General features: G+C 56.7%; 1 protein-coding gene and 1 long non-coding RNA gene across 3 annotated transcripts in view; one reads left to right on the top strand and one right to left on the bottom strand.

Annotated features, from left to right (window-relative positions):
* Positions 1–6403: 6403 nt before the first annotated feature.
* Positions 6404–11972, bottom strand: LOC130544250 (uncharacterized). Its single transcript, XR_008960409.1, has 3 exons — positions 11803–11972; positions 10208–10473; positions 6404–9516 (listed from the first exon to the last, which is right to left on the bottom strand). It is a non-coding gene; the product is annotated as an uncharacterized LOC130544250 (long non-coding RNA).
* Positions 11973–12228: 256 nt separating this feature from the next.
* The window catches only part of KIF21B (kinesin family member 21B), a 48009-nt gene continuing 47318 nt past the window's right edge, over positions 12229–12919 (top strand). For both annotated transcript variants that reach the window (XM_048225345.2, XM_026480689.4), the window contains exon 1: positions 12229–12565. In XM_048225345.2, the coding sequence (XP_048081302.1) occupies positions 12525–12565 (41 nt within the window). In that variant the 5' untranslated portion in view covers positions 12229–12524. The remainder of the gene's footprint in view (positions 12566–12919) is intronic.

The following is a 12919-nucleotide window of genomic DNA, read 5'->3' as shown; positions in this document are numbered from 1 at the left end:
CCTGGCCCCCGCTTGTCTCCTTTTTTGGAAACCTTTCCTACTCTTCTCCTCACTCTTCCCCCTTCCCCATTCCATTTCCCAGGAGCCCCGCTCATGGGCTTGGGAGTCTGGGCCTGGGAGGACAGAGGGGCCATCTGGATTGCGTTCCCGCATGCGGCAAAGAGGGGCCCATCGTGGAGAATGTGGATTCTCCTGGAAGTCTGTGGCCAGTTCCACTGACTGGGGCCCTGTAGCCCCAGGAAGGACTGGTGGCCTTACAAGCCACGGCCCCACATCCCACGTCACGCCAAGGCCAACCTTCTTTAAAGCCTCGTGAGGCTGGTCTTTTTTAAGTAGTTAAAGGGTTTTAAGGATGTGGCGGTGGAGGCCCAGGGAGGTGGCGTGGTGCCCCTCTGCTCACACAGCCAGCGTGCCAGAAGCAGGTGAGGTGGCCCAGCACTGGCCATGGCCGAGGTGACTGCTGGGCCGCCCCACAACCCCCTGGGCTCCTCGGGCCAGCCCCCGACTGCGAGTGTGCAGGGCAGGGAGACTCCCACTGGCTGCAGGGCTGCGGTCCCGGCACAGGCTTCCCCCACACCTCCCCTCAACAGCCTGGTGTCCTCCCCCGCAGAGAAGCAGAGGCCACCCCAGGGTCCCTCCCTCAGCAACTCTTACCAAACTGACGAACTTGCTGGCCTTTGTCTCTTGCTCTCCTGCCTAGCTCCTGACCCCAGGGAAGCCTGGCAACTCCCCCAGGCAGCTCCTGGATTCTTCCCCAGCCAGGTTCCTGTCTCCCTCTCGCCCCTCCCCCCTCTGTCTGTAGGTCACATTCGAGGTGTTTCCATCTTAACATGTCCTTGCCGCCATTTTGGCTATCTACCCGAGCTCTGTCTGTCTGTCTGTCTGTCTAGTGCATTCCTGAAGACCAAACTTCTTCCCTGGGTTGTCTCCTTGTCCACATTTTCATTCCTAGTTCCCATTTCTCATCCCCCTGCAGTCTGCCTTCTGGCCGTTGTTCACCAGTATCTCCCACAACCTTGTGGCCGATCCAGGGGACCCCAAGTCCTTACCTTCCTTGATTTCTAGGCAGCATTAGGAACAACGTACCTCTCCCTCCTTCCTGACTTGCCTGCACCCCGGCCCTCCTGAATTTCCTCCGGCCTTTCGAGTGCTCCACCCCCACGCTTCCCTGGGAGCTCTCGCCTGGCCCAGTTACCTCTCAGGTGGGGGATTGATTCCTCGGGGTTCTGTGTCCTTGACCCTCTTTCCACTTGGGAAGTGTCCCCAGATGCTCTCAGCCACTCACATCTCAGCTGCATCTGTGTTGATAATTCCCAATTGCATATGGCTAGCGCAAACCTCCACATCTCTATATCCTTCTCCCTGACAACGATGTCACGTATGTCCTGCCTGTGCCCAGAGTGCATCATGTCCAAATTCAGCCTCACTGTCCTTTCCCCATAGGCTGCTGCTACTCCGGTGTTGCTCATCTCAAGGAAACCCGGCCCCTGTTCAAACCAGAAGTCTGGGTGTTGTCCTGGGCCCCCAGCTTGTCCCCACAGACTCGTCCTCCTAAGTAGTTCCCAAGCCTGTCTCCGTGCCCACGGTGACTTTCCTGATACGTTCAATCAATGTTTCATGCCTCTTCTTTTTTCTTTAAGATTTTTATGGATTTATTTGAGAGAGAGCACAGTGGTGGTGGGGCAGAAGGAAAGGGGCAGAGGGGAGAGGGAGAGGGAGAAGCAGGCTCCCCGCTGAGCAGGGAGCCCGATGCGGGTCTCGATCCCACGACCCTGAGATCATGACCTGAGCCGAAGGCAGACGCTTAACCAACTGAGCCACCCAGGCAGCCCCGTTTCACACCTCTTCTATTCCAAGAGCCTCTGGACTGCCCTCCTGGCCTCCTCTCTTCCCTTCCTCCCAGTCTGTCTCTGATCTTTCTAAAAGGAGAAGCCTATTATCTTATTCCCTTGCTTACAAGCCTTAAAGGCACCCCCAAATCCTCAGAATATCGGGCAAAACCTTGCCTCTGCTCAGCGCCCCTGGGTCTGGCCCTCATGCAGGGCCCCTAGCTGGCCTCCTGCTCCCAGGCCAGCCCCGCCAGGGGGAGCTGCCCTCATCTCTGAGTTCCACTGCGCCGCTGTCCCTGGAAAACTGCAGGAACCCTCAGCCCCCTGGATCCCTCCCTAGTCATCTTTCAACTCTCAGCTTTGCTATTGCTTCCTGCAGAAAGCTTTCCCTGAACAACCCTCTGAAGCCTGGCCCAGAAACATGGCGTGCCTTCTCCTCCCCCCCCACACCCCAGTACAGCGGGGATCACTATTGCTTGTTTCTTGTGACCCTAGCCAGAGGCTAGCTTCACGAAATCAGGAGCAGGTCCCCTTTGTTCGATGTTATCCCCCCAAAGCTGAGCACTTTTCAACCCAGACCAGTGGCTCCCTGTTGATAAATGCAGGACAAGGGTAGGAAGGGCGGACCCTTCCCTCCACCGGCTCCCTACCCCGTGTCACCCGCCTGGGTTCTGCAGCCTCCGCCACCTTGGCAGTCTGTCCGGGCCCAGGAGGGCAGGCAGGAGGTGCTCTGCCTCCAGGGGCAACAAGCTGGACTTCACCGCAGCCCTACACAGCGCTACGGAGCTGCCAGGCTGTTCAGATAAAGCCTAAAAGGAACAGTGTGGAAGGAGGAGGGCTGAGGGGGGAGCACAGGGGAGCAGGCTGGCGTGGGGGAGACAGGCTCCTCTGCTCAGCAGGACTGTCAGACAGAGACAATGTACCCGGAGGGGCTGGTGGGGCCACTTCTGTCGTGGGGGGGGGGGGCACAGGCTGGAGGTAGTGTCTGCTGGACCCCTATCTTCTCCTTGCTGATTTCCTGCAGACTTGGGGCCCAGCTGCTGGGTGCAGGGTCTGCCAAAAGGGGCGGGGGTGCAGCTGGTGGGAGGGGATGGGCACAAAGCTTCCTGCCAGCCGTGGCGACTAGTAGAGCCCTCCCATCCGGGAGGTGTGAAGTTCAGATGGACGGTCTCTGGAAAACCAGCGAGGGTGGGCGCAGGTCCAGTCCATCTTCAGAGCAAGGAGGAGCTCCCTGGCTCTGGTCTCCGTGCGTGTGTAGGCCCTGATCTCGGTGGGGCTGAGTGGTTCTTAAAGGAAACATATGGCTACTCTCTGAAACGTGTCTCAGAGCATAGTCTTGGAAGCCAGAGCCATTTGGACCTGAATCCCATTCACCTACCTCCATGCTGTGATGTCAGGCAGTTCACACAATCCTCTTTAGCTTCTGCTCCTCCTTCCGTAAAATGGGGGACTAATTCCACCTTCCAGGGTGCTGAAAGGTATGACCGTGACCGTGTAAAGACCCAGGCCTTGGTAAGAAGCTGTTGCTTCGATTCTGTCCGGTGCTGGCTGGTGAGTGAGCCAGACCTTTAAGTTGGGAGGGCCCTGAGCTCAGGGGCGTCCCGGGCCTCTTAGGGAAAGCTGGGCAATGTGACTGTCAGCCCAAGTATCACTGTATCGGACCGCATGCCCCACAGCCCTGCCAGCAACTGGGACAGCCCGTGGACAGAGAGGCCAGCTCCGCCTCCGGAGAAGCCACTATGCAAGGCGCTGCCACCCGAGAGCTGACCTTGACCCCCATTTTTCTGGCATCTGATCCCAATAACATGTCACTCCTGCCATGGGGCTGACAGCTTATGGAGCCGGGTGACTCTCTCCAGAGAAAGAAAATCAAGACCCAGAGAAGGAAAGAGCCATAGACACCCAATTTTCCAAGTCAGTGGGAGGAGCCAGGAGGAGACCTCGGCTCCCCTAAACTTCAGAAAGGCCAGAGAAATGTTGGCTTCCTCATCCGTAGGACAATAAGAGCTGGCATTCAGCGAGCCCAGTTCACCAAGTTCCCCGGCCGGCAACATCTCATTCAGTCTTTGCGGCAATGTCTGTAAACCAGGTGTCCTTGTGAATCCTGTTCTGTGATGGAAACAGCTTTGGAAAGACTAAGTGAATTACCCAGAGTCACTTGGCCAAGAAGTAGTGACGCCAGGGGCCAGATAGGAGCCTGGACACTACTCTTGAGCTGCTGACTTCTCACATCGCTGTAAGGATCCCCTGACAATGGCCCCAGCCCCCAGTCCCCACCTCGTCCCCGGCTTACCTGGCCCAAGACCCTTCCCGCACCCTGCCAAGCGGGCTGCCACCCTCAACGCAGCCCCTCCACGCCCAGGCCCCACTTGCTGTGCCTTTCTGCCCCCAGCAAATGCCTCCGTGCTCAACCTTCCCAAAGGCCTGGGTACACGCTGTCTGTCGCCTCTTCCTTAGTGCTCTTGCATTGTGTGATAACTTTTGTTGTGGTCTTTATTACCCCGCAGTGTAATTAGGAGCTTAAAGTTTGTTTTTTCTACTGAGAGTTCCTCAAGGACAGTTTCTTTATCAAGTTTGTATCCCCAGCAAAGAGCAAAGGAAGGAAGGGAGGAAGGAAGGAGGGGAGGGAGGGAGAGATGAGAAGGGGAGCGAGGGTGAGTGCACGGCAGCACACCATGTCAACTGAAGAACAATGTGCATTAGATTGAACTTTTCGAAATTGCTGACATTCTAGACCGTTTGTCTATAAAACTGCAATTTTATAATGTCTAACCTACTATAATAAGGGTGGGTGCCCCACTGTCCTGCGGCACCCAAATACCACCCGTGCCTCTCGGCGGGGTCGCAGAGCCCTCACCTTTTGCTTTGGGGCAGTTTATACGAATCAGTCTGGATGAGGGCTCACTGAGGTGGGCGTCCTGGCGGGACTGTTCTCAGGAAGCATGCAGACCGAGGTTGATGGGGGGGGGGGGCTTTCAGCACTTGTTATCTCTGAGATGTCCCCTCTGGGGGGGGGAGGTGAGGGTTCACCACAGCAACCACAAGGAGTGGTCTGCAGGTGGGGGCCCCGTGGCCCTAGCGCCCGCCACTATCAGAGGTTCACTATCTCTCCAGGTGCCCCCACGTCTGGTCTTCTGGTCTTGGAGTTTGACCTCCTCCCAGGCCTGGGCCTCCCATCTCCTCCTCGCTCTCCTTGCTCTCCTTGGCCAGCCCTAGGGCCGCTTGTCAGTCTGGGGTGGGGAAGGCTGGGGGCAGGGGAAACAGATTATGGCCTCTCCCTCTGAGTTCATTCTAATTTGGGTTATGACTTCCAACCTTGTTTGGAAGTTCAGAGGAAGAAAAAGTTCTTTTCATGCTCTTTGCATCCTCCCAGTCCCGGCTAATTCTCCTCAAGGCCAAATGTCTTCTCTGTCAGCTGGACAAGTGTCAGGAAGCACAGGGGTGGGGGACATAGATTAATTTTTCAAGAGATTATGTCACCTCAGGCCAATGCAGGCTGTCATGGTCAAAAGGCCTTTGAAATTCTCCTAAAATTAACCCATGAGATTGAGCACGCGTGTGTGCGCGCGCGCGCGCGCACACACACACACACACACACACACACACACACACACACAGCCTGGGGTGCTGGCAGTCATTACTGTCCCATAAAATACGCGACCTGGTATATTTTTGTGAAAGTGTACTTCAGAGGTTAATCTTGTGTGATCTCCCCCACCACCTTCCTCCAAGTCTCCAACACCCTCCCCCCAACTCCTCCTATTTTTAAAGTGTTAAATGTTTGTTTGCTGGCAATTTGCTCTGCAGGGTCTGGCTGAAGCAAATATCTATTAAAATCCAAGGCAATGATGCATCCTTGGGGACTGGAAATCTCTAGCTCCTAGGCAGGGTGGGGCTTATTTGTCAACTCAATCAGAGGGAAGGGGCTTACCACGGTGGCATCTGAAGCAAGGGGACGTGGCTTCTCTGGGGTCCTGGCTAGGACTGCCTCGGTGGCCCCCCTCTCGCCACCAGGTTTGGGACAGGGGGGTTCTGGCCCCTACCTTCCTCCTTCCTTGGCATCGTCTCTTTCTCCCCCCTCTCCTTGGCTTTATGCTTGGCTCCCTGCTTGCTCCTTTTGCATCTGCTTCCCCTCTCTGTGCTGATTCCCCAGCCCTGTCCCTTCCGGGGGAGAGGGGACCCTCAGTGAGCCCACAGGCCACCTGTGGCAGGGCAGAGGGCTCAGCTGCCCTTCAGGTGGCCAGGCCGGCAGTTCATTGTCCCCAGGACCCAGGAAAAGTTACCAGCTGCTCTGCACCCCTGTTGGAGCAAGTCACCTTTTAAAAAAAGTTTGTTGAGTTATAATTAATATATAATAAACTGCACATAGTCTATGGGCCCAATTTGATTATTTCTGAAAGATGTATACACAGCCGTGGAACCAACATCACCATCAAGACAATAGATCTATCCACCCCCCCTCCAAATTTCCTGGTGCTCATGAGTAATCCCCCCTCTGCCCCTCCCAGCTCTGATCACTGCCCCTGCCTCCCTCCTCTCTGCACCCTCACCGCCCCCCCGGCCCAGGGCTGGCTTCTTTCACTCAGTGTAATTATTTTGGGGTTCATCCGTGCTGTACCGTGGAGAGTTCTCCTTCTTATTGTTGATAGTATCCTGTTATCTGACCTATGCCAGTTTATCCATTCATCTGCTGAGGGCCATCTGGGTTGTTTCCAGGCTGGGGGTATGACGAGTAAGGCCTCTACGAACGCTTGCCTGCAGTCATCGTGCGGACGTAGGTGATGTCTCAGGGTCCTCCGCCTGCATCTTCAGCTCGGCAGCTTCCAAGGCCTAGAGCCGTCCTTATTCTTTACTGTAATCTGCCACAGGATGAAACAGGAGATCGGCTTGCTTGGGTGGATTCGACCCCTGCTCTGTCACTTGTGATGTGACCTTGGGTAACTCTTGGTGTCCTCTGTTAATTTGGGGATGATGACTGTTCCTACCTCCTAGGGTTGTTGTGAGCCCTACATGAAGCATTTAAAAACAAAAGCCCGGTACCACGTTCAGAAATGGGAGCTGTCATGACTCGGTGTGTGCCCCGAGAGCATCTCTCCAGTCCGCGATCGGCTTTGTCCAGGAGCTCGGAGCTGGGGTTCACACAGGTGCATTCTGATACCCAACTTGGGAACAGTTTCCCAGGCCAGCGATGGGCGGCAGCCCTGGAAGTCCCTTGGATATTTTCTAATTACTTCTCAGAGTGGCTCTTGACCCCCAAAGGATAGCTCAGCACAGCTGCCAGGAGACCCCCAAGCCCCCATGCGGTGAAGGTGGAACCGTGCTCGTTCGGGACCCAGCTATCTGGAAACATGGCAAAAGCTTAGTTAAATCATAGGGAGTAGAGGTAAGTGGAGGCAGAGAGGCTGCCTGCTCCTTTCTGCTGCCCCCAAGTAGTCCAGATCAGAACCCAAAAGAGGCTTCTGTGGGTCCTAGACTGGCAGGTAGAGTCCTGGAAGGTACTTGGGCCCTTTGGGATCTTTATGGACCAGGGCTCTGAATTCCGGCTCTGCCCCTTTACTGACTTTATCAACTACGGTAGAGTAGGCTAGGCTGTGTGCCAAGGGAACATATAAGCCCGTAACTTCGGGGGCTTAACACTATAAAAGTTCATTTCTCACTTAAGCTCCATAGACAACACAAAGTGGCGTGAAGGCACGGGGAGCTCCTGAGGCTTCCACCTAGAAGGGGTATGCGTCCGTTTGGCCCACAGTCACTGGTCAAAGTCAGTCACATGGCCACAGCTAACACCAGAGGACACGCAGTCCTGCCTTGTGACAGAAGGCAGAGGGCCGGAAATATTTGGTGCACAGCACTAATGACTAGTGCACTAGCCAAGTGACCTCTGAGCCCATTTCCTCTTCTGCAAAATGGGGACAATAACAGTATTTACCTCGGAGATTGCTGTGAGGATTAAATGAGAAATCTTATGTAACATCCTTGGCACAGTGTGGCACGTGGGGTGAACAAAATGAAGCTGAGATGCCCTCCGGGTAACCCCCAGTGAGGCTGAGACCAGAAGTGTTTGTGTACAGAAGGGGTCCGGCATGCCAGGCTCTTCCCTGCGTTCTGCAAACACTTACCCTGGCCCCCCTCCCCGGGGCCCCCTACTCAGTGGCCTGCAGAGGCTGAGTAAGTCTCCCAACTCCCTGGATCACCAAGGAGCAGCCGGGCCAGCCAAACCTCCTCACCTTATCCACACCAGCCTCATCCACACTCATCTTGGAGACTCCCTGTCCTGCAAGAGACTTCTTTATGTCCGCTTCGAGGACAGAGGCCCACTGAAGACGGGGCAGAGAATCCATGGGCAACGTGAAGGAAAGGACTCTCTGTTTTGTGCTGGGCTTCGTACTGGGTGCTCGATCCAGGTTACCTTATCTCAACCTCGCATAGTCCTGCGATGAGGGGAGTGCGATTATCCTCATTTGGAGGTGAGGGAATGGATGTTTGCAGTAGTTCCGGGACTTGCTGAGGGTTACATAGCTAGCGAGTGGCAGAGCTGGAATCTGAACCCAGATCTCTGACTCGGAGCACCACGCTTGGGCTTCCAAGCTGTCTCTTGTATTTTGTACCATCTTAGCTTTTATCCAAACCGTAAACTCACATGCGACCCCATCTTGGATGGTTAGCCCCTGGGTCCTTCCATGCTGTTGTGGGGGGTGCCCTGCTCTAGGACTATGGGGACCAGGCTTTTAGTCCCATGGTCCCTGCTCACTAGCTTATTGTACGACTTGTGGACAAGTCTCTTTACCTGTCTGGGCCTTGGTTTCTTCACCTGAAAACGAAGCCATAAAACTAGATGATCTCAGGGTTCTTCCCAACTCGAAGGTTCTGTGACATTGAGAATTTCCCCCACCTGCTCCTCCTGCTTTCGCCTTCCTGGGCAGCATGGCAAAGTAGAGAGTGGATGAAGAGCCCATGTCTGAGGCTGTATGGAGTATTAATTAAACTGTCATTAACATTTGAAACGAAAAATAGTTGGGATTTTTAGGACTGACAGGGTGTTTATAATCCACAGCAGTTCTCTCTCCTTTCTATTTATAACAAATTCTGGTTTCCTCTAAGGCTAAGTCTGTCTCCTTCTGTAACAGAGGAAGTCAGGCTGAGCCCGCGCCTGAGCTAAGACCTCTGAATCTGCACCCCAGCAGACCCTCCTGGGGTTCTGAGCTCCTGTTGGCAGACGGAGCTGGGCTCCAACTCCAGGTGGGCGCTGGAGGGTGTGGCTGGACTGACAGGATGGGCTAAGGCCCGTTTTCCCATGGAACCAAGCACGGCTGTTGGGGTGGGGCGAGCAGTTAGGACTGGAGGTCCAGAACTCTATACTCTCCACTCCCAGAACCTCAGGACAATGCTCAGCTAATTTCTGCAAATGCCAACGCCTGGTGCTCACCCTAAAGAAGATGGAAGGGATCAGGACTCAAGTTCAGGCCCCCTCTGGAGACATTTCTAGAGCCTAAGGGTATCTCTTAGGTATACTGGTTTGTTACTGTGGGGTTGCTGTTGAGAGCTCGGCTGTGCCTGAGAGATCTGGGCCAGATGGCTTCCCCAAGTTGCTGCTGGAGTATTTTCACTACAGGAGTGGGAGCTTCCTGCCTCGGAGAGGGTCCTCTCAGCTCCCCCACGTTCCCATCTGCCCAGACGCCCACAGCTCCTGTCAAGAGAAATGATGGAGGCCCTTAGACGCCTGGTGGGGAAAGGCCTCAGCTCGGGACAAGAACTGGGGCTCACACCACAGTCCAAATAGGGAACTGGGGGCCAAACCCGGGAGAGTGTGTATGTGTGTTTGCCTGTTTCTGTCAGGCAGAGAGGAAAGGGGTGGGGGTTGGGGGAGATATGCACATAGGCAGCTCCTTGAGAAACTTCAGGGTTAGGGAAGGAAAGAAGAGCAGCTGGGAGGAGGGTGAAGCGGTGGGAAAGGGTGGGGGTGGGAACAAACCAGAGAGAGGAAGCAGAGGCTGAGCTGAAGCTGCAGGGAGACTGAAGAGGGCAGGGATTGTCCCCGGCCTCCTGTGACCCATCTAACCTAAATCTCCCGGAGTTACAGTGTAAGCCGCCTCCTGCCACTTGGATCCCCCTCTGACCTCTGTGCCCAGTTTCCCTCCTCACCTCCGGGCAGCAGCGCCCAGGAGTCCGGGTCTGGACATCTAGCTGCCCTGCTACTCCCTGGAGGTCCAGGAAGGAGCTGCTGAGGTGGCCTGAGTCTCCAGCCCCATGTGCCTCCCTGCTTCTTCAGGCTTGAAATCCTTTAGCCTGGAAGGATGGGGGCGGGGGAGGGGTGGTTGGTGCCGCAGCTCTGGCGCCATTTCCCAGCAGTGAAGCTGTGAGTCAGAAGGGTCACCTACTCTCGGAAGTCAGAGGAGAACTCCTAGAGGCAGGAAACCAGAGATGAGCCCCAGAGAAGTCCAGGGTCTGGGAGAGTAGCTTTGCAAAATGCAGCACTATCATCCAGGGGGGCTAAACCTGGAGCAAAAGCCTAGGTCAGCCCAGCTTCCTTCCCCCTGGGCAGTTGCCTGGAGGTGATGTGGGAAGTCTGGGACAGGCCGCGGGAGTTCAAATCCTGGGTCTGTTACGTCGGTGCTGGGTGAGACTCATCCTCCCATCTGCAAAACTGAAAAATAATAATAAAGCCCAGCTCACAAGGTTAGGAGCATGAAATGAGAATATGCATATAAAGTACCTGGTTCTCATAGATGGTCCATAAATGTTAGCTACCTCCCCCACCCCTTATTTTGGTTGGAAGATGGGGAGAGAATGTCCAGGATCTGACTCAACACTCTGCAGGCCTGCTGCTCTGGGCGGGGTGACCTACTGGCCCCAGAGAGAGCTTCCTCTAGGTTCAAATCCTGGATTCCACCAGCGCCTCCTCCCTCTCCTCTGCCACCCTTGGGGCAGTGCTGGTGGTGCCCTGTTTTCCATCAGGTTGGGGGGAGGGGTGTTGATTTGCCCTTGAAATTTGCCCTTGAAGTTATCACTGTTTAGGTTTGACTTTAACAGTGCTCTGGACTACTGGATGGAGCAGTTATCTACGCGGGTGAGTAGGGGAGGGAAGGGAGGAGGACGCCACCAACAGATACATCCTCAGACCCTAACCCACGCCCTTGCCAAAATCTCTGATATAGTTTCATCATCACTGGAGGGTGATGCAAGAGGCTTGGAGTCTGACTCCCCTCTCCCCCCCTCCCCCCCAGAGAGCATCATCCACATCTGGAACTGCAGCTGGGTCCTCCCCTTGGGCTCTTTCCAGGGGAGGGAGCTGGTTGAACTGTGGGAAGGGAGGGCAGCTGGTGAGGGCCCTATGAATGGCCCCAATGTTGGGAGTTGGGGGGGGGGTAGGGAGAAGGTGTCTGGGCTCAGAGGGAGGGTAGGTGGAGTGGAAAGGGAATTGTGACTTCTCAGAGCACTGCTCTTCTCCATCTCTGCCCTGTGTTTAAAGGCTTCAGGGCCCCCCTTGTCCTTTATAGCCATGTAAAGGCAGCTGCACTGCTCTGTCCCCTTCCCCACCCACCTCTCCCCTCCAGCCTCTACCCAGGTGCCTGGAGTTGAGTGGCCCCTTTGTTCCCTGGGCTCCCCGAGCAGCTCAGGCCTCCAACACTGACCCTCTGCCCCCACGGCCACGACAGAGTGTGAGCTAGGCCCAGAAGGGTCATCTGTGGGTCATAAAGGTCAGTGGAACCGCCTTGGTGTAGCAGAGGGAGGGGGCCCACCTGGGTGAGGAGCCTAGCCAGGAATCAACCAAAAGATGAACTTTAAAATGCTGCAGGGTGGAGGTAGAGGGAATTTTAGTTAGTCACCCCCAAGAATCTCCTTCAATAAAGGTTGACAAATTCACTGTTATAAATCAGGATGGAAGCTTTCAGGGCGCTTTCAAAATATAAACCGCTAATCACTGTGCGATGCTTTGAAGTGAAGACTCTGCCCGGGAGATCTGGGTTCTTACCCCTTGCTTAGCCACCAAATCTGTGTGACCTTGGGTAGTTCCCCGCTCTGCGTCCCAGTGTCCTCATTTATGAAACGGAGGTCCCATCGAGGCTGAGATTCTGCGGCTCCGGGGGGCAGAGGCTCCGGCGTGGTCAACTTCTGGGCCCTCCTTCTCCCAGATCCTCCAATCCCGCCGGCCCCCCAGCGAGCGGGTGGACGCGAGCCAAGAGGTCCCTTTAAAGGCTCAAGTCCCGCCCCTGCTGCTGCCTCGGACCTTCGATTGGTGAATGCGGCGCGGGGCGGGGCCCGGCGCCCGCCCGGCGGGGCTGGGGGGCGGGTCCTGGGCCGGGCCGGCCCCCGCCCCCTTTGTTCGCGCTGCGGCGGGAGGTGGCTGCGAGGGTGGGAGGTGTGTGCGCGCGTGTGCCGCGCCGTGGGGAGCGGCGGGTCGCGCCGCGGGCTGTCAGCTAGCTGCGCGCCGCCGCCCGATGGCGCGAGGAGGCGCGCGGGCCCAGCTCCGTGGGGCCTCCCCCGGCCGCGGGTGAGCCCCTCGGCTTGCCGCCCGCGAGCATGTCACCTCCAGCCACCGCGGCAGACTTCGCCAGCAGTGCCCGCACCCCCGCCTCCCGCAGCCGCAGCCGCAGCCGCTGCCGCTGCCGCTGCCGCTGCCGCTGCCGCTGCCTGGGGCATCGGCCCCCGGACCCCAGCTCCTGATCCACGCCCAGACCCTAGAGCCAGAGGACCATGGCCGGCCAGGGGGACTGCTGCGTCAAGGTGGCCGTCAGGTAGGGACCTGCGGCGGGGCGGGGGGCGTGCGCGGAGAGGCTCTGGCTTTGTCTCGCGTGGGCGTGGGGCCGGGGGGCGCACTCCGGCGCCCGCACCCCCGGAGGAGGGGCCGGCATGGGCCGGGCAGGAGGGCGCCGTGCGCTGGACTGGCTGCCGCAGGAGAGCGGGGGCTCGCGGGCTGCTGGAAGGTGGCTTTGTTTGGGTGGTAATTTCGGGCCCCTCTTGGGAACCCTTAATGATCAGAAAATCGAATAAACAAGGAAATCCGGTATTTCACACCCAGCCCTGGCCCAGGCCGGAGCGTCTGTGTGTTTCCTCTTGGCCTCCCCTTGGGGCTGCTGTCTCATACTGGG

Source organism: Ursus arctos, unplaced genomic scaffold (assembly GCF_023065955.2).
Source record: "Ursus arctos isolate Adak ecotype North America unplaced genomic scaffold, UrsArc2.0 scaffold_2, whole genome shotgun sequence".
Lineage (NCBI taxonomy): Eukaryota > Metazoa > Chordata > Mammalia > Carnivora > Ursidae > Ursus > Ursus arctos.
The sequence above is the reverse complement of the archived record's forward strand: the minus strand, read 5'-3'. Positions and strand labels throughout refer to the sequence as shown.